The 21,780-nt window shown below is 44.8% G+C and overlaps 1 protein-coding gene across 1 annotated transcript in view; it reads left to right on the forward strand.

The window, feature by feature from the left end:
• Positions 1 to 21,780, forward strand: part of LOC310800088 (myosin-7-like) — a gene marked incomplete at both ends in the record, with an annotated part of 60,271 nt that overhangs the window by 11,728 nt on the left and 26,763 nt on the right. Inside the window, 14 exons of the mRNA XM_083662667.1 lie at positions 7,807 to 7,977; positions 8,091 to 8,400; positions 8,502 to 8,566; positions 18,421 to 18,626; positions 18,841 to 18,964; positions 19,058 to 19,194; positions 19,284 to 19,539; positions 19,643 to 19,885; positions 19,979 to 20,155; positions 20,252 to 20,397; positions 20,477 to 20,567; positions 20,653 to 21,042; positions 21,130 to 21,256; positions 21,574 to 21,692. Coding sequence (XP_083518793.1) covers positions 7,807 to 7,977; positions 8,091 to 8,400; positions 8,502 to 8,566; positions 18,421 to 18,626; positions 18,841 to 18,964; positions 19,058 to 19,194; positions 19,284 to 19,539; positions 19,643 to 19,885; positions 19,979 to 20,155; positions 20,252 to 20,397; positions 20,477 to 20,567; positions 20,653 to 21,042; positions 21,130 to 21,256; positions 21,574 to 21,692 — 2,562 coding nt within the window. The remainder of the gene's footprint in view (positions 1 to 7,806; positions 7,978 to 8,090; positions 8,401 to 8,501; positions 8,567 to 18,420; positions 18,627 to 18,840; positions 18,965 to 19,057; positions 19,195 to 19,283; positions 19,540 to 19,642; positions 19,886 to 19,978; positions 20,156 to 20,251; positions 20,398 to 20,476; positions 20,568 to 20,652; positions 21,043 to 21,129; positions 21,257 to 21,573; positions 21,693 to 21,780) is intronic.

The raw sequence follows: 21,780 nt of genomic DNA on the forward strand, positions 1-21,780 counted from the left end.
CTGAGTTCGATTCTCGCCTGGGACACTGTGGGCGCTGTGGTTGTGTTCCCCCCCATATCTTCAGTGCCCACTGCCCAGGTGGGGTATCTCGTCGTAAGGGCCTTTCTGTCTGTGTGGAGTTTGCATGTTCTCCCCGTGCTCCCCCCAGGGGGTTCCTCCGTACATAACCCCCCCATTAAAAACATGCAGAAGATCAGATCATCATCGTCATCCGACCAGTGACGACAACATCCGAAGTTGGTTCCCGGGCGCTGTACGAGAAAGCGACCACTGCTCCTGGCCTGCCCCCCGGAGGAAAGGACAAGCCAGGATGGGTCAAATGCAGAGGACAAATTTCACCGGCCACCGTCAGCATGATTGTGTTTGTGGCCATGCATGTGTTGATGTGTGATCGTGTGACAATAAAAGACGGGCTTGTCCGTCTGAAATCGTGAAATCGTGTTAATAAAAAGAGCTTATTTTAGTTATCTACATTCATTAAATATTTTAATGCAAGAAATCCTGGGGGTAGTTGGTACAGCAGTACCAAGGTAAAATGGGTGTTCACATTAACATATTTTCAGTGAACATAATTCTGAAATTACTCTCAAAACATCATAATCTCCTTCCTTGTGGTAAAACCCCAAACGCACATTATACCTTCCCATTCAAAAGTTACATTTCCACAATACTGGATGGCAGCCATCTTGGAATTCTGGGTCAAAACTATGCCATAATGTCAAACTGATGTCAGAATCGGATTCCTCGTGGTTGACTTACACCGAAAAGTGTCTTCATACATTATTCTATGTGCTCTGGGTCAAAAGTCAATTTTTTAACATGGCGGCAGTGGCCATCTTGGATTTGGCCATCTGGCAAGGAAAATCCCAGGTTCTTTAGGAGGGACCTCGGCGCTATTTTAACAAAAGGTCTATATAAGTCAAATCACTCATCAAAACATCTTAGGCAGAGAATGGTCATGGCTTTGAAGTTATAGCATCGGTTATCAGATACGGTCATTTCCTTCTCACAACGTCATCAAATTCACCATTGATTAGTCACTTTAACAGTTTATGATGTTCTATATGGTATCATTGTAATCCTTGACCATGAAAACGTTGGGATAGACATCTCCTTTTCAGTGTTAGCATGTGTGGTTCAGGAGATATGATGCAAACTACATAATTTGCTTATGGCAGAATTAAAATGGCCGCCACAAGGCATTTTTGCGATGGCTCAATTTCTGAAACTGTACAGGGCCCCAAACTATAAGCGTACCAAGTTTCATGCTTTTACGAAAAAGGGAACATCATTTTCACATATCATCTGGACTAATACACAGAAATCAGGGTTTTGTCATTTATATGGGGGTAGGTTTGTTTACAGAGTGATAACTATCCTTAAGCTACCAAATCGGCAGGGTTATCATACCAAAATATAAACTAGAGACATGTAGGAAGACAAAAATAACAAAATCGTGCGGTCACCTCAGGTGGTACCGATTTTTGCCTTGGCCCATGGACTAAGTGGTGCATGTCTGAGTCTGCCTCCAATTCTCATGAGGCCTTCTTCAAGCACAGGCCTGAGTTTGAAGAGTGGGCTGCTCTTGGGCAGGCTTTTGCCATCGGAGAGGGCAGATAATTCCACTGGGAAAGCTTCTTTTTGGACTGCTTTTATGATGACATCCATAGCTTGAGAAAGCTCATCAGGAGTGCGGGGTTGTTTGCAACGATGCCACCCTCTACATCCTTTGGCATAGTCTGTAGACTTGTGAGAACGAGCTATATGGATGAGGAAGGCGACAGATCTCAGTAGTGAATCCCACGTAGAGAAGCGCTTGAACCGGTCCGTGGTGAGGTTTTGCCTTTGAACTTGTGTGTGGAAGCTTGACACCTCAGGGCGTATCTCAACGTCGAGTTCAGGACTGATGAGTTCAAAGGATTCAGGTTTCTCTCGCATGTCCTCATATGGTCTATGAAGGAAAGCTGGACCGCTGAGCCATGTCGTTTTTGCAAGGTGGGATGCAGGGACAGCCCTGGATGCGTGATCAGCCGGGTTATGTTCGGTTGGTACGTAGAACCACTGCTCTGGCTTTGTCGACTGACGTATCCGCTGGACTCTATTGTGCACATACACGTAGAAGCGCTTCACCTCATTATGTATGTACCCGAGGACCACCTTGCTATCGCAGTAAAACTTTACTGCATCCATCTTGAGGTCGATCTCGTCGAGGATGAGCTCTGCCATTTCTACTGCTAGGACTGCAGCACAAAGTTCAAGCCTAGGGATGGTAGGCTCAGACTGAGGAGCGAGCTTGGCTTTCCCTAGGATGAACCCGACATCACTGTTTCCATCTTTGTTGATGGCCCTGATGTAAGCCACCGCACCAATAGCCTTGGTGGAGGCATCAGAAAACACACAGAGTTCCATGCGTCTTGTCTTGGAGAGGGAATCTCGTGTGTAGGTGCGTGGGATATGCAGCCTCTTCAACTCCTGGAGTGAGTCTCGCCAGACTACCCATTCACTCTGTTTCTCCTTCGGGAGTGGAGCATCCCAATCTGATGTGTCGCTGGTGAGTTCCCGCAGTAGAGCTCTTCCTTGTACAGTGACTGGAGAGGCGAAACCAAGGGGGTCGAAGACACTGTTTACGGTGGACAGAACCCCACGCCGCGTGAATGGCTTGTCACCCACTGACACTCCGAAGGTGAATGTGTCATTAGTTATCTCCCAGCACAACCCAAGACTCCGCTGTATAGGTGTGGTCTCTGCACTGAGGTCCAAATCCTTTATGCTTTGAGCATGATCCTCTGGTGGGAAAGCCTTCATCACAGCTGGGCTGTTGGAAACTATCTTGTGGAGGCGGAGGTTTGACTCAGCGAGAGATGCTTGAGTCCTCTGGAGAAGACTGATAGCCTCTGTGTCAGTGGGCAGGGACACAAGCCCGTCATCCACGTAGAAGTGTCTTTCTACAAACTGTCGTGTGTCTGTACCATGTTCATGTTCACCGTCTTTGGCGGCCCGCCTAAGCCCATAGATGGCAATGGAAGGCGAAGGGCTATTGCCGAAAACATGAACCTTCATTCGGTACTCGATGATGTCTTTCGTCGGATCATTATCCCTGAACCATAAGAACCTCAAGAAGTTGCGGTGGTCCTCTCTGACAAGAAAGCAGTGGAACATTTTTTGGATGTCTGCCATGATTGCCACTTGCTCCTTTCTGAAACGGAGAAGGACTCCCATCAGACTGTTATTGAGGTCAGGTCCTGTCAACAGCACATTGTTGAGGGAGACGCCACCTTCCTGCGCACTGGAATCGAAAACCACCCGGATTTGGTCTGGCTTCTTAGGGTGGTATACGCCAAACGTTGGCAGGTACCAACACTCCTCGTCTTCTGTCAGAGGGGGGGCTGGCTCAGCGTGATCATCCTCAAAGATCTTTCCCATAAAGGCTATGAACTGTTGCTTCATCACAGGTTTCCTGTCGAGGGTTCGGCACAGTGAAGTAAGACGAGATAGTGCTTGCTTGCGGTTGGTCGAGAGTCGTCTTCGTGGCACCTTGAAGGGCAGTGGAGCAACCCAGCTATTTTTCTCATCTCTGTACACCTCTGAGTCCATGATCTTTAGAAAGGCAGTATCTTCAATGGATAGAGCAAGCTTGTTGTCGTTTGCAGTTGTTTCGAACACACTGCGGCCCAGGTTATGCTCTGTAACCCTCTCCAGGTTGGATTTGTGTGTGCTGCTGAGAGGATCCCGTCGCTCCCCGCCGTGACACATTCTGTCTTTCAGGTCCATGAAGCTGTTGCAGGGTGTCAAGTAGGAAGGGCGTCCATTCTCTAACACGTGGGTCTTATAGGTGTTCACGCTAGGAGCGTGGGCATTCCCAAGGCATACCTCTCCAACCACGACCCAGCCCAAGTCCAACCTTTGAGCGAAGGGTGCATTGTGGGGTCCGTTGACCTGCTCTCTCACCTTATGTACTCTTACAATGTCTCTCCCCAACAGAAGAAGGATCTGGGCGTTTGGATCGAGCTCTGGGATGTGGCTTGCCACAGATTTCAGGTGGGGATGGAAAAGAGCTACCATTGGAGTTGGTATTTCTGACCTGTTGGTGGGAATTTGATTGCATTCAATCAGTGGTGGTAACGCGATAGTAGCTCCTCCTTTCACTGGCTCAATTTGGAAGCCCTCTGCCTTTCTTCCAGTCATTTCGACGACTCCAGCACATGTTCTTAATGAGTATGGAGAGGAATGGCTCTTAACACCGAATATCTCAAAGAATTCCGGCCTTGCCAATGAGCGGTTGCTGTGGTCGTCAAGTATGGCGTACGTATTGATCACCTTGTCACGCTGTCCCTGGGGAAACACTCGAACCAGACATATTTTAGAGCAGGACATTGCTGGCTGCCCTTCACCACAAATCTCAGTGCATTGTGAGGTAACGGTAGGTGCGGTTGTGAGATCTTCTCCCTTCTCGCTGTGCTCTGGTGTTGAAGTTGGAAATTTGGGTGCCTGAGGTGCTGGGCCAGGATGCATAGCCGAGGTGTGGCGATCACTCTCACACTCGCTGCATTTCACGGGGACTTTACAGTCCTTGGCTAAATGGGAGATTGATGCACAGCACCTGTAGCATATCCCATTTTCGCGGAGGAAGGCCTTTCTCTCGTTGAGTGATTTCAGTCTGAATCCACGGCACTTCTTTAATGGGTGTGGTTTGTGATGGATTGGACAGTTCTTTCCTGGATTCTCAAATTGCTTTGGAGTCATGCTTGTGTCCTGTTCAATGTCTAGGGAGATGTCTGTCTTGTGGACTGATACAGGGAATCTCCCTGTCCGATAGACTGGTTTATCTCTCACAGGAGGACTATTATTGGTGGGGAGAGCAAAACTTGGGTCGTTCCTGGTGCGTGCTTCATAGGAGATAAATCCAGCGAAGAAGGAAAATGGGGGAAAGAGGCCGTTATGTTCTTCTTTGAACCTGGAGCCTTGAGACATCTATTTCTCCTGTAGGGCATGTGGAAGTTTCTCTACTATGGGACTAATGACGCGTGAGGTGTCCAGGAAAGCCAACCCAGGTAGATATCCGTCCTCCTTTGCAGACTGAAACTCCATAAGGAGGTCTCCAAGCTCTCTTAGCTTAATATGATCCTTGATGGAGATCCTAGGAAATGTATCGAGTCTCTTGAAAAGTGCATCTTCAATAACCTCGGGTGAAGCGTAACACTTAATCAGTCTATCCCATGCTTTCATCAGTGCTGCCTCAGGATTATTGACATGCACCTGACGAATTCTCCTGACATGGAGGGATGATTCTTTGCCTAGCCACTTGGTCAGGAGGTCCAATTCTTCGCTGGCTGAAAGGTCGAGACCTCTGATGGCGTTGAGGAAGGACGACTGCCATGCCCTAAAGCTCTCAGGGCTATCATCAAACTGGTTGAGCCCCGTAGTCACTAGCTCCCGACGTGCTAAGTACTTAACAAAGTCTGTCGTAGCAGGAGCCTTAGCTGGGTCGGCTGATGTGGTGTAGCGATGAGGAGTATAGGATTGAGCTGAAGGATTCATATTTTGGATATGTGGCTTAGTGTGTGGTTCATTTTTCTCCCGATAGATCTTGTTGGCGTGAGAAAGTGCTTTGGAGGGCGTCGAGTAGAAAGGCGGGGTATGCTCAATTTTAGCAGGTGTCTCAGTATTGGTCATTGGTTGAAAATCCTCATATGGGGTTCCCCATGTGACTAGGCTGTCATTGTTTTCAATGGGCGAATTTACGAGGACATCATCATCACGCAAGGTTACATGTAACTCATTCTGTTGTTTTACATATTTACTTGTGCGATCTTCGATCTCTCCCTGTAACGACGGACTGCTGCGATGTGCTTTATCCGGCTCTACAGCTGCCTCCAGGACTTCTGCTTGTGCATTGGTGGCAGCAGCCTCTCTCTGGAGAGCCAAGGTTCCCAATTCGGCGTCCAGTCTCACCTTCTCCAGGAGCGCCTGTGCATCCTCCGCTTTCTGTCTCGCCTCTGTCTCAGCCAGCTTGTGCTTTAATTTGGCCTCTCTCTCGGCCTGCTCCAGTGTGAGCTTAGCTTCTCTCTCAGCCTGATCCAATTTTAGCTTCGCTTCTCTCTCTGCATATGATGCGCGTACCCGTGCTGCCTCAGCCTTACCACGGGCCTTTGCTGCTGCACTGGCTGATGATGAAGATGTGCGGCCGCTGCTTGTGCTGATTCGTGAGGTTTTTCCATCCTCTTCGGCTCGCTTCATGCTGTGCTTTGACATGCTGTATTTGATCTGTTGCAGTATATTACGTTGCACCAGCTGATCTCTTGTCTTTTTACTGTACTGTCCTCCTAATGGTGTTTCTGAACCAAAATTAGACAGCCAGCCAAACTCCCACAATAAACAACAGGAGAGTCAGGATGTAGCGTTCTAGCTCCGTTTTTAATGACTCTTGTAGAGCATGTTGATATGGCAAGGAATGAAACTGCAACGACAGAAATAATATACATTGCGTTAGGCTAGATAATGTTACACAAAAAGTAAATGTATAGACATTTGCTAAGCAGAGCCGGAATTACACAAATTGCTCAAAATATAACTTCTCAAAATATACTGAAAAGTATAGGCTATGCTACTGAGGCACGATGTATTGACATGTCATATGAGCATTTATCAGCCAGCAGGCCTATTTAGCATTAATCGACTAAACAACACAAAAACATCCCATCGACGATAAATCTACTTCAATACTCAAAGATAACCTTGCAAACAACAAATAATTACTCACAGACAATGCGTTCGATGGCCCAAATCAAAGGATTGCGACAGAATGTGGAACAGCATGTTGCTCTGCAGCTTTCTTCCTTTCAACTGCCACATGTGGTCGGTCCTACTTTCAGTTTCGTTTCAATACTGCTGCAATACCACTTTTAACCACACGGCGGCACTAAAAACAACCAAATTACAACGACTGCCAGGAGGGCAGAACAGTAATCGAATCGAAGCGTGAGGCCAGTGAAGATTCACAGCCCTAATGGATTGTACTGAAAATATCCACAGTACATATTTTCAGTAGAATACATGTGGAAGACGCTTGTCGCTTCAAACACGACGAGCGATGGTCTCTCTAAACACTGAACGAACCTCAGCGGAGAAATGCAGTTTTCAATACACTGCCTGACAGCTCGTCAGGTAACGCTAAGTTGCTAACGTTATATTCAACCCGCAGCACAGTCCCACACAGCACACACGGAGTTAACAAAATTATAGAACATGTGTTAATGAGCTGATTGTTTCGCTGGGTGTGTTAATCATTCTGAAATGGTCACAAAGCACATCTGAGCTGTATCGCTCAGAAATTCAGAGCAGGGGGGTGGGGCGGATATAGTGAGAGAGACAGGATTCCATGCAGCACTACTCTCAAATGCTTGAAAAAAGCCTTTCTCTCAAATAAATGAATGTTATTGGCAGTGGTATGAGCTTTTAATTCATATATAATGCTAGTTTAACCCTTGTGCCATGTTTTGATATACTTACGTTAATATGAAGCCACGAAGGAGGAAAAAAAGTCACCACATTAGCAACACGTTGTATGCAAAGTGAATATGCAAATTAACCGTTTGACCGACATGCTTAACGAACCAAAGATGTTCTCGGCGGTTAAACGTCGACATCCCTAGTTGCATGTGCCAACATCTTTACACTTAATAATGAAATGAAAATTTAAACCAACCACATATTACTGGAGTTTAATCAGACAGCAGAATCATGTCAGCACACAATTGAGTCTGCAGATCGGACTGAAATATTAATTGACTTTGACCTGTTTTCCAGTTCAACACCTTTGAGCAACTGTGCATCAACTTCACTAATGAGAAGCTGCAACAGTTCTTCAACCACCACATGTTTGTGCTGGAGCAAGAGGAGTATAAGAAAGAGGGCATTGTGTGGGAGTTCATTGACTTTGGCATGGACTTAGCTGCCTGCATTGAACTCATTGAGAAGGTTGGTGTGGTGTCAACTTTGATTTCAGAGGCAATGAAAACTGATGCAACAAAAGTGTAACACGTTTACAAGACTGAATATTTCATTCAATTCCAATTCCTTCCTTCCTGTAGCCCATGGGTATCATGTCCATCCTTGAAGAGGAGTGCATGTTCCCCAAAGCCAGTGATGCAACATTCAAAGCCAAGCTGTATGACAACCACCTGGGCAAAACACCCAACTTCCAGAAACCAAGGATTATCAAGGGGAGACCAGAAGCACATTTCTCCTTGGTTCACTATGCTGGCACTGTTGATTACAACATTGGTAACTGGCTGGTGAAGAACAAGGATCCTCTCAATGAGACTGTGGTCGGACTCTACCAGAAGTCACCACTTAAGTTGTTGGCCATGTTGTTTGCTAACCATGCTAGTACAGATGCAGGTATGTAAAGTGTTGCCTCAGCAAACAGATAAAGGCATATTCATAAATATTCAAGTTGATTTGTGTAACACACAGAATCTATGCTTTATTTAACTTTGTAGATGCTGGCGGTGGAGGGAAAAAGAAGAAGGGGTCCTCCTTCCAGACTGTGTCTGCATTGCACAGGGTGAGTTGACATTGAAAATCAAAGATGTAACATACATTACAGACTAGAAAAGTACAAAACTCCGCCAAGCACCGCTACGGCAAACAAGGAAAATAACCAATGTCCACATTTAGAGAAAAAAACATCAACAACATCACATAATCTGGCGGAAGCATTTTTCAAAGGTGAAACAACCCAGATTATGGTTTATAGTGGGACTTGTGTGAAATAGGCTCCACCCACCAAACTTTGGAAGTCGATTATATGAATAATATATATAACAGTGTGGACTGTGACAGAGGTTTTGTGTAGAACAGTCCAGACATGCTGTGTGTCACAGTTTGGTGCTGATTCGACCAGATTTGCAGGTGTAGCGTAAAAGCAGTTTTGGACAAAATACTAAATGGCGGCAAAACTTGAGGGAGGAAATGGCGGGGCCTCCATGGAGAGATGTGGCTTGACCCAAGGAAAGCAACAGTCAAGGAATAGTGTTTCTATGATTTACAACCAAAGGATTATGGGCCTTTAAATTGTGAAATATTGCTATAGCGCCCTATAAGCAAAATGACACCAAAGAATTTGTACTAGCTCCGAGTACATACCTGCACACCTGTACCAAGTTTGGTTAGACTAATAATCTAATTCGCTTTTTTAGTCTTTTCTTTTTTGTCTTTTTAGCCCATAGAAAAGTCGGGCTCTATGAACCTACCTACCAAGTTTGGTAGCTATAGCTCTTATGGTTATTGAACTACAGCTATTCTATGCAATTGTTTTCGAAAACCCATTCAAGTGAATGGGAAACTTAATTGTGAATATCGCGTAAAGCAGTGGTTCTCAACTGGTGTAGCCTCAGGACCCACTATTTTCCTTGTCATGAAGTCGCGACCCAAATTTCAGATTTTTTTTAAACCACTCAAATTTATTGCACAAAAAATAGCGCATTAATTTAATACACAATGCCTTCATGCACTGTTATAAACCTCAAATGAACAAAAAAGTGCAACAGAAGTGCAACTAGGGCTAAAAACCAATTGAAATAAGGCAGACTTGAATTACAAGCCTATATGTTTTTAAATTTAAACAAGTCAAACTGGTCATGCTCAGAAAGTCTTATTTGAACTGTATGAAATATGAAATAAAAGGCAGACTTATCTTGAATTACATGCCTATATGTTTTTAAACAAGTTAATAATCATAATAATAATAATAAAACAAGTTAACCTGGTCATGCTAATCCAGTTTCAATAGTCTGAATTTAACTAATATGAAATAAAAAGGAATCACAGGCAGGCTATATGCTTTTTAGTTAAACTGGTCATAACTTTTAATTAAACTGGGGCCATGCTAATCCAGTTTCAATCATCTGAATTGAACTAAAATTAAATATGAAATGAAAATGCAGACTTCTCTTGAATTACAGGCAGAGCATATGCTTCAGCTTGTTAAACAAGTAAAACTGGTCAGGCTAATCCAGTTTCAATAATCTGAATTTAACTCAAATGAAATATGAAAAAAAAAAAAAAAAAAAAAAAAAAAAAAAAAATTGGCCAATGTCCGCGACCCAATCAAAACGGCCCCGCGACCCACCTTTGGGTCGCGACCCACCAGTTGAGAAACGCTGGCGTAAAGTGAAAGACAAATCTCTTATTAACTCATTGAGTGCCAGCCACTTTTGGAGAACGGACGCTCCCAGTGCCAGAGTTTCAGAGCGTTTTCAGTGATTTCTCGAGGCCCACAGAATATTGTGTGATATTACTATGTAAACACCGAACACGCACAAAGAACGAGGAGACTCTCTTCTATCATCAGCAAAAAAAAGTTTATTGATATCATTTTCCGTTCTTTAGTTATCAGCCGGAGAAGATAGGTGGATTTCAGCCAAAACACACGTTTCAATTTAGAAGCTGAGATATTCAGCCTTTTGTGAAATGAAGCATTTCAAGCACATGACTGACTCTGAAGCTAATATTTTCTGATGTAGTCACACCTCAAAAATAATTTCCTTCAATAAAACAGTGAAAACAAAGGAATTTTGTTTGGCCAAATAATATTTTTTAGCTGCAACCAGCAGCGCTGGCCCCTGCGTGCGCAGACCCTACACCTTCTTGCTGGTCTTGATCTACTGCTGGTGGGCATCAGATATTCTAGCTTGTTTGCCTGTCTCTGTCCATCGAGCCTGCTGTCTGGGGCTGTGTTTACTGTCAATGGTTGTATGCTGCCCTGCGTGCCCCACCCCCCTCCTCCTCCTCCGTGGGAGTGTCTCTGGTGGCTCTGCTGCGTTTGCTCTGCGTTTGCTCTGCACTGAAAAGTGCGCTGCACCCCGCTTTTTCACAGCGTGTCGCCGGCTCCCAGCTGAGAATAATGTAACTTTTCAGAAAGACGCTGGTGTCGGCAACTAAATCATATGGAGGGGCTATCGCAGCGGAGACGGAGGGGCTCAGTTGTGGCAGCAGATTGACTGCTGTTCACAGGCACAGCTAACGTTATGCTTCATGCATATCGATGCATACCGATGCCGTTTCCGCTTCCATAACGACTTCTTCTCTGTTTTTTACTCAACTTTCTCTAATCTGGAGAGCACTGTCGCCACCTAATGGGTCGGTAAAATAGGTTATACACATTCAACATGCCCCAAAATTTTACAGGAGATGGATCTGGCTTTGATCCACGTCCCACCGTCAAAAAACGCAATTGACAACTTTAGTCGTCATTGGCACTCTACGTTACTATCCGAATTGACGACTATAGTCGTCATTGGCACTCAATGAGTTAAAGTAAGAGCACACAAATCTCTTATTAAAGTAAGAGCACACCTTTCCTCAATGAGCCACACGTTTTGAGGTCCCGCATGTCTATGTAGTGTGAAAACTGTAGGAGAAATAGTCATGCACAACTTCAGCTGTATCAGAAGGTAACACAAGCACAGACAGACAGACACACAGATAGTACGTTTATGTGACTTAAAAAATTCGAATTATTGCATTAGTCCGCCTAAAACGACTTTTGAAATACATGTAAACATGTTAGCTCGACTGAAATCGAAGTTATAAAAGTCAGACTAACACACCCAGATAATGCGATTGGGAGTCGATTTACGCATTTATGCATGTATACAGGCCAGTCGGACTGGAACTCGACCGGAAGTTGAACAGCGTGTAAAACGCATAAAACGTAAACAGAGGAAGAGGATGCATCTCAAAAGTAGAGCGTACAACACCAAAGATGATGGGATTTCAAGCAAGACTGCCTCTTCTGAATATTCTGACACTGCATTTTTCAGACAGAAAGAAATTAAACTTGTTCAAGACCCGTCTCAGTCTCAGCAACACACTCTCGCGAATTTTTTTTGGAAATTTGATAGAATATCTTAGTTTCAACTGTGTTGAGCTAACAAGGGGCAGCTTTGTGTATACGTATATGTGTGGTTTATGTGGAGTTTGGGAACTATCGCGATCTCCATTTCAAGTGAGCTTGCTAGGTCAGCACTAACCCTGCTTCAATCATGAGAGACTTGTAAGACATTTTAACAATCTTTATTGAATTAGAATAGACAGTTTGAGTATGGCATATGACTCCATGATGTGACGCTCCTCTTGCTATGAGAGAGGGGGGCGTCAGTGCTGTATGACTCCATGATGTGACGCTCCTCTTGCTATGAGAGAGGGGGGCATCAGTGCTGTATGAGATAGAAAATCCCCCCTAAGGGGATTTGTTTCCAACAGGAGTCATGACATTGGTGGTGATCTGGGGAGGTGGTGGGGTGAAGCTTTTGCTCTGGAGATGCTGGATGAATGCGGGATGCTGGCACAAGGTGAGTGATGACTGCACAAGTGTGATTTAAGCTGTGGTGATGGGGGCTTTATATAGTACCAGGAGAAGGGCATTTATGATGTCATAACTGACGTCATTTGGGCAACTGACGTCACCCTGCAAAGGTGACGTCATAGAGAAGGTGACGTCGGAGATGGTGACGTCATTTAGTGACGTCATTTAGGCTGAGGGGTATGACAGCATGGGGTGTCTACCTATGCCTTTTGGTCTTCCATGATTGAAATTCGGTCTGACTACACTTCAATCATGAGAGACTTGTAAGACATTTTAACAATCTTTATTGAATTAGAATAGACAGTTTGAGTATGGCGTATGACTCCATGATGTGACGCTCCTCTTGCTATGAGAGAGGGGGGCGTCAGTGCTGTATGAGATAGAAAATCCCCCAAAGGAATTTTAAAGTTTTAGGAACTGGGAGAGTGAAAACAAGGGGGGTCATGGAGCTTGCCTGGGGTATGCTTTAGTCAGGTCATGGGCTGACAGGGGGAGATTATGCATGCCAGGAGATGAGGGGCTGACTGGGGTTGTTAGGCAATGGCAGGGATGCATGGGAGTGGACGTGGATAGCCCGGGCATGGGCGCATTTAATGAGAAATGGGAGAGTTTGATCACCACCAACGAAGTGCTTGCTTCCTCTTTAGTCATGGAAGGAAGGATCTTTGGGCTGATAGTATGGCGTCTTGCTCTGGTTGGATGTAGGATGCATAGGCTGATGAGGACCAGCGACCCAGTTGTTGAAGGGAGGCGGAGGATACCCCCTGCATGGCTGCTGATGTGGCTGCCCTGATCCTGAACGAGTGGCTGGAATAGTTCTCTGCAGGGATGTTTGCATTTCTGGAGTGTTGTCTTGAAGTGATGGATGAACCAGGATCTCGTCATGTGATGATGGGGAGAAATGAGGAAAAGGGGGGCCAAGGCACTATCGGGTACATTTCATATAATGCGGAGGACTGATCCGAGCCGGCAAACTGCTGCGGCCAAGTGCCAGCGAACCAGTGGCCTTGGTAGACCCCCCCAAAACCCACAGATGGGGCTGCATCTGTGAAAAGTTTTAAGTCGTTGGCAGACGAGACGATTTCGTCATAGAAAAATGAGATTCCGTTCCAATTTTCTAACAGGTGAGCCCAGAATTTGAGATCGGATCGGTATCCCTCATTTGAGGGTAACTGAGTCAAGGAGGCTGGGGACTGAAGATGCTAAATCGAGCAGCCAGGAAATGAATGACCTCCGTTGGGGAATAATGTGCATGGCAAAATTCAGGTGGCCGAGTAGAGACGGAAGGTCTCGTTTTGAAATGTGGCTGGCTGCTGAATAGGACTGGGCTATTTCGCGGATGCGAGACAATTTTTCGAGGGGGAGGGAAGCTTGCATAAGCTCGGTGTCAAGATGCCCAGAAACGTGGTCTATTTTTGCATAGTGGAGGGAATAGGTTTCGGGAGGAATGAGGCTGTTTATGCTTGGAGTGGGGCCGTGATGAGGGGCTGATAGGTCTATAATCAGGCGCTTTTTGCCAGAATATTTGCGAGTGGCGACGCCTACTAGACTTGTTCGGAACACCGGGAAGGGGGGAGAATCGAAAGGGCCGATTATGAATCCTTTAGATAATTCCCTGCTAAGGAGTTTGAGATACTATTTTGGGCTCTTTTTGAGCCGTTTGCAGATTTTTTTTTTTTTTTTTTAGAGACGTGGGAAACTATGGGGGGAGAAATTACTCCTATTTTGAACCCCTGGGAGAGGCCAGTTTAAGAGATGATCGGTGAATACGCGATCAGGGTGGCAGGCTAGTTTGAGAGCCAGGGCTGGGATGTCGATGGGGGTGGATGGATGGGATTCTAGGATTTTTAACCCAATTTCTCTTTTTTGGGGAACTGCCTTGGGGGGCGGATCCTGCGGGGGCAGACGGAGCGGGGGTGCGCTTCCCTGCAGGCGCTGCAGACGTGCAGAAAAATACAATTTAGGATAGGTGCATTACCTTCATTTAAATTTATTGCAAATAGCCATATTATTATGCATAAGCACCTTGCGCCCCTGGCGGTCTGATTGCGTTTGGCTGGAAGGTTCCCTGCTGGAGGAGGGGAGGTGGACTGGGGGAAAACGGGGTGTGGCTGCCGGAAGCCTGGAAGGCAGCTTTAGGGCATAGGGGAGCCGTGTGGCCTATTTCGCCGCAGGAAAAGCAGGTGATCGCCTGATGACCGCCCGTGACCAATACCAATAGCTCGGTATCCAACACGGACCAGTCCAGGCGGGTGTTGGATCGAGTTATGTACAGCGCTGCTTTCGCAGAAAACGCTTTGTGGTACTGGTAGAATATGCCCTTCCCGTATTTTAGGTGGAGGTCCCCCAACAGTGCCATGTATTCGTCTAGCTCGGTGCAACGGTTGGGATACACGGAGTAGGGCTGGGCGATATGACCAAAATCTCATATCCCGATATAAGTAATTTCATATCCCGATACCGATATATATCACGATATAGCATATTTTCTGTAAATTCTATTTATAGTTTATATAAAATGACCACATGGCCATTTATTTATGTAGCAGTTGAACCAGTTAAAATGTTGTCAAACCTCACAAAGGATACATGCATTCAGAATACAGATAAGCATGGCTATTCTTTACAACACAAATAATAATAATTAGTTGCAGGGCAGTAGAATGAAACACAAACTGAACCATGCCACCAGTTCGATTTTCAAAGAGGACACTAGCATTTGATGTGTTTGATTTAAGCACTAATTTGGAATCATATCTAAAAGTGGACACTAGGCGGCAGTATTTCTTTAGTCAACGTCAAAATACCTACATGTTCAGTAGAAGAAGAATAAAACGGTAGAAGAAGAAGAACAACGTTAACTAACACAACTCACACAGGGAAAGCTAAAAGCTAAAGCTAACGACAGACGTTTTGTTGTCAGCCCTCAAGGGATTTCCTTGGGATGATGAGAGGAGATGTTTTGCCAGGTTTAACGTTAGGAGGACACACGCAAATATGGATCAAACGCGGACTTAACACAGCGCAATGCCTGGGTAGGCTAGGCGGATGGAGTGGAGGTAACATCTCCCTGCACTTTAGCCTACACACGGCTGATTTGTGCCACTTATAAAGGGACACAATGGGCTTGTTGACACAGTCTGGTGCGTGTGTGGACGTGAGTAAAAAAGAAAACGGAATGAAGAAAGCACAGCGTCATCCAAATGACAGACAATATTGCCGTAAAGAGTGTGATTTGCAACACAACGATATAAACGATAGAGCATCATATCATACGAAATACATTTTCTATCGTCCAGACGAAATATATCGTCATATCGCCCAGCCCTAACACAGAGCATATTATGTCGCAGAGAACCCCGAACGCAACAAAGAACTCGGTTGGTGACAGCTCTCTGGCGAGACGGGGGTCGGAAGATTTTAGGACGGCCGATACGTCTTGGCCGCCCATTATTTTCTTGCTGCACTCAGCAGACGGCAGGATAATACTGACTAAGTTAATATCTCTGCCTTGAAGGATCCTGGACCGAAGTCTGGGGGATACGTTTGCAGAAAGTGGGATATATGGCCTTCCGTATGCGGGGGAGGGAATAGCGGAGGCGAGGGAATTCATTGGGGGAATATGCACGGGGAGGGGAGGGAACTCGGCGCACACACCTGGATCCTGAAGCGGAGCTGGCTGGGCTGATATCACTGGATGAGATGCCGGTTGAAAAGGGGGATACATGCCTGGAACCTGATCGCTGATTGGGCTGCTGCTGAGGGGAGCGTGGGGCTCCCGAGTGTCTCCAGGCGGGCATCGATGAGGGACCCGACCAGTGATTGAATGGTTGCAAACAGTGGATCCTGGAGGCTTGGAGGGGCTGGAAGCCTCGTAGCGTCCGCCGAGGAGCCGGCGGTTTTGGTGCGTTTCGCTGGGGCTTTCTTGGAGGCGGATTTCTTGGCTCCTTTGCCGCGGCCACGGCCTCCGGAGTGCTGCGCGGGCTTTGATCCGGGCGAGACGTCTTGTACCTCCGCGGGGATGGATTGCTTTTTGCGGCCGCGACCCCTGGTGTGAGGAGCGTCCTTTGTGACGCCTGAAGATGAAGCCTGGGGATCGGAGGTTTGCCCTGGGATGGTCGGGACGTTGATCGCGCTCTGGAGGAAGGCGTCCACGGCGGCGTTGACCCTCTGAAGCTGCTGCTCGTTTTCAGACTCAGACATGATGATGGACTGAGTGAAGCTTTTGCTCTGGAGATGCTGGATGAATGCGGGATGCTGGCACGAGGTGAGTGATGACTGCACAAGTGCTGTGGTGATGGGGGCTTTATATAGTACCAGGAGAAGGGCATTTATGATGTCATAACTGACGTCACCCTGCAAAGGTGACGTCATAGAGATGGTGACGTCATTTAGTGACGTCATTTGGGCTGAGGGGTATGACAGCATGGGGTGTCTACCTATGCCTTTTGGTCTTCCATGATTGAAATTCAGTCTACGACTACACTTAAAGCCTACTTGAAGAAGAAAACAAGTCGGGGCAGGGGGGAGTAACGAGACTTGGGGAGATCCATCAATAAATGGATTTCCCACTTGTGCTTGTATACTGGGACAAGGACAGTAGTCAGAGTAAATAGCCTAATCAAGCCTAACCATACTTCGACTTAACTGTGCATGTAAACGTAGTGACAGACACAAACGACCGAACACACAATCTCCTCCTGGCTTCGCCTGCCAGAGATAATAACTGTATACATGATTGATTGATTTTCTTTATTTAAGTGTCATGCTTCGAATGAAGCCCAGCCCACATGGGCTTACAGGACACTTTTACTGTTCATCATTTAAACAAACAATGATCAAAACATAAAACCAACAGAAACACCCAAAATACATACAGTAAAGTTGTACAGCATGAAAACCACCACCTGAACCTACTTAAAGAGCTGTGCTTGCCTTCTATTCCAGGCCCTAGAAATAAAGTTAGCAGTCTTAAATACCTCAGTCTTAAACAACCACTCCAACTTCTGGCCATCATCTGCCCAGAAGAGCTCAGGTCTTTGCTTTTGCATTTCGTCAAATAAGGAAATCCTCAAATCATCATATAAAGTACAATAAAACATGAAATGAAACTCGTTTTCAACATCCTTTAGATCACAGACATTGCATATCCTGTTCTCTTCTGGTATAGCTGTGAACCGCCCTACTTCAATGGCAAGAGGCAGTACATATACACAAGAGGCAGTACATATACATATACATATACATATACATATACATATACATATACATTTTGATCAGCAACATTAAAGTCGAGTTGAACCCAAAAATTATTTTTTTTAATTTGAGTTCTAATACCTGGGTATTCAGTGCACCTATTTAATAATGTATGCAAAAAGAAAATCACAAAAATCTAATTTCTTTAGTTTTTCACACTTTTTCACATTCACATTCACATTCATAACAGTAATCTACAGTTTGCTGACATCACATTACACTATCAAATTTCTACCCCATTTCAACCAATCATATCACGACATGGCAGCTGTCAATCAATCTTCATTTCGAGGAGAAAATTCTCCAGGCAAAATGGCCGGATCCCACTCGCGTAGCACCACAACACACTACTCGGTTTGGGGGCAGAACACGCCAGGATTGGCCAATGCCAAATCCAGTCCCCAGACTTGTCAAATCAAATCGACACGCTATTATGGCCCGCCTCTCAACACTGTAATCTCAGACAAGATTTGTTTTCAGACTCTGAAACGTCTCTGACACTCGCGCTACTTGCGTTCCGTTGGGTTCAGTTGGACTTTAATGGTTTAAGATAGTTTTTTACTGAGCATGCACTGACGATAGTCCAACTAGGACTGAAACGTTTGCTGCCAATTTGTGCCGATGCTCAATAAAATGGATCTGATTTTTTAAGACTTTGTCTTGTCTATAGTTCTGTGTGCGAGTCCTCCACTGCTTGTTAAGATAGTTTTTCAAATTATGGTGTACTGTATGTCTTGGATGCATTTAATATTGACAAACATCCTAACATCTTCCCAACATTGTTGCTTCCCTAGGAAAATTTGAACAAGCTCATGACCAACTTGAGGTCTACTCACCCCCACTTTGTCCGTTGCATCATTCCCAATGAGACTAAGACTCCTGGGGCCATGGAAAACCCTCTAGTCATGCACCAACTGCGTTGTAATGGTGTGCTGGAAGGCATCAGGATCTGCAGAAAGGGTTTCCCGAACAGAATCCAGTATGCTGACTTCAAACAAAGGTAAATAACTAGACTGAAATAAAGAAGAAGAAGAAGAAGAAGAAGAAGAAGAAGAAGAAGAAGAAGAAGAAGAAGAAGAAGAAGAAGAAGAAGAAAACTGTAAACCTAGATTATTTCAAAATGAGAAAGTGTGTCTCTATGAGACCACAAATAAGATTTCAACATCCACATCAATGTTTACATAATCTCTCTTAACGTCTGTTATTCATTTCAGATACCGTATCCTCAATCCCAGTGTTATCCCAGAGGGAACGTTCATGGACAATAAGAAGGCAGCAGAGAAACTCCTGGGCTCACTCGACATTGACCATGAACAGTATAGATTTGGACACACAAAGGTTAGCTCTGTAACAAAAAGGCAAAGCCCTCTCACCAAGAATAAACAGTCATCAATGACCTCATATTTCTACATTTCTATAATTTATTTTTAGGTGTTCTTCAAAGCTGGGCTCCTGGGTCTTCTTGAGGAGATGAGAGATGATCGTCTCACTCTAATCATGACTGGAATTCAGTCAAGAGGCAGAGGAATGCTTGCCAGAATTGAGTTCCAGAAAATTGTTGAGCGCAGGTTCGAATATTGTTAATGACAAATATTGGCTATTTAAGATTGAAAAACATTTAATAATATGTAGATCTTAAGTGAATTATCATTCACAGGGATGCTTTACTGGTCATCCAGTGGAACGTGCGTGCCTTCATGGGTGTCAAGAATTGGCCCTGGATGAAGATGTTCTTTAAGATCAAGCCTCTGCTTAAATCAGCTGAGACAGAGAAGGAGATGTCAAACATGAAGGAAGAATTCCTGAAGCTAAAGGAGTTATATGCTAAAACAGAAGCCCGCAGGAAGGAGCTGGAGGAAAAAATGGTCTCTCTTCTCCAAGAGAAGAATGACCTGCAACTCCAAGTCCAAACCGTGAGTTACAGAGATGTCACATTGTTTACTTACATCTTAGTCATTTATTTTATACTATTAATTACATATTATCTAAATAATAGCTGAACCTCTCTTCAACCAGGAGCAAGACAGTCTCTCAGATGCTGAAGAGCGCTGTGAGGGTCTGATCAAGAGCAAGATCCAGCTTGAAGCAAAATCCAAAGAGCTGACAGAGAGACTGGAAGATGAGGAGGAAATGAATGCAGAGCTGACTGCTAAAAAGAGGAAACTAGAGGATGAGTGTTCAGAGCTCAAGAAGGATATTGATGATCTGGAGCTCAGTCTGGCTAAGGTGGAGAAGGAGAAGCATGCTACTGAGAATAAGGTATTTTATGATTTTTCCTTTAGCTAATTTTGATAAATCAAAAAATAAAATAATTTAAAAGCTCTTCAACTGAGGTATACTGTAATTATTAAGGTTAAAAACCTGACTGAGGAAATGGCAGCATTGGATGAAATAATTGCCAAGTTGACCAAGGAGAAGAAAGCCCTTCAGGAAGCTCACCAGCAAACACTGGATGACCTACAGAGTGAGGAGGACAAAGTCAACACTCTGACCAAGGCAAAAGCCAAGCTGGAGCAGCAAGTAGATGATGTGAGTATGCGATTGACTTTACACAGTTTGAATTCTAAGCCTAAGGTATAGTAAATGTGGTTGATGACATGATTTTCTATTTATGTGTTCTAATAGCTTGAGGGATCACTAGAACAAGAGAAGAAGGTTAGGATGGACCTTGAGAGAGCAAAGAGAAAGCTGGAAGGAGACTTAAAGTTGGCCCAGGAAAGCGTAATGGATCTGGAAAATGACAAGCAGCAAATGGAGGACAGACTGAAGAAGTAAGAATAACCTCTATAACATCTCACTCACCGTGTACCTCACCTGATCAAAAAAATCTAAATGTTGTACATTCTCCAGGAAAGACTTTGAGATCAGCCAGCTCAACAGCAAGGTTGAGGATGAACAGGCCATGAGTGCTCAGCTCCAGAAGAAACTGAAGGAGCTTCAGGTAATTTCAGCTTCATAAAAAGAGTGAATGTTTTTGTTTGATTTGTCAGAAACAATATAGCTACTGAAATTAATAATATTTTCAGGCTCGTATTGAAGAGCTGGAGGAAGAGCTGGAGGCAGAGAGAGCTGCACGAGCCAAGGTGGAGAAAATGAGAGCAGACTTGTCCAGAGAGCTGGAGGAGATCAGTGAGCGGCTTGAGGAGGCTGGTGGAGCCACTGCTACCCAGATTGAGATGAACAAGAAGAGGGAGGCTGAGTTCCAGAAGGTGCGCAGAGACCTTGAAGAGGCCACTCTGCAACATGAAGCCACTGCTGCTACACTTAGGAAGAAGAATGCTGACAGTGTGGCTGACCTGGGAGAGCAGATTGACAATCTTCAGAGAGTCAAGCAGAAGCTGGAGAAAGAGAAGAGTGAGCTCAGACTGGAGCTTGATGACGTGGTCTCCAACATGGAGCACATTGTCAAGTCCAAAGTATGTGAAAACTCTTGATTGTGAAGAATTAAGCAACACATTCACAAATTTGTCCCTATAATAACTTTATGGATATCTTGATTTCAGGGCAACTTGGAAAAAATTTGCCGTACTCTTGAAGACCAGATGAATGAGTACAGAACAAAAGCTGAGGAAGGGCAGCGTGCCATCAATGATTTCACTATGCAGAGAGCAAAGCTTCAAACTGAGAATGGTATGACAATGAAAAGTCAGGATGTCGATCAATAAAAATGTGTGGTAGCTCAGTGCAGAAATGGTCATTGGACAACTGATTCCCCATTAAATCTTATTAATCCAGACTTTTTACTGAAGGTCGAAATAAAAAAGGGTAAAGTAGATAAAATAATCTAGATGTGAAAATCATCCTGGTAAGCTGGAAGTGCCAAGTTATATTGGTAAATGCTAGGAGAAGTTCTGCAGCAAATATCTGAGGTCTGCAAGCCAAGGCTTAAGAAAGATGGACACATTTTGCTAAAACACTGTGAATAAGAAAAAGAGCATTTTCAACAGGCGAGCTCACCAGGCAGCTGGAGGAGAAGGACTCTCTTGTATCTCAGCTGACCAGAGGGAAGCAGTCATACACTCAGCAGGTTGAGGACCTCAAGAGACAACTGGAGGAGGAAGTCAAGGTATTAAATTAATATGGTCACCAAAACCAGATTGTATCAGTAATCTAGCACAATAGAAAATTACATTGTTTTTTTTTCATCCTAAAAG

Source organism: Poromitra crassiceps (genome assembly GCF_964638095.1).
Source record: "Poromitra crassiceps genome assembly, chromosome: 2".
NCBI classification, from domain to species: domain Eukaryota; kingdom Metazoa; phylum Chordata; class Actinopteri; order Beryciformes; family Melamphaidae; genus Poromitra; species Poromitra crassiceps.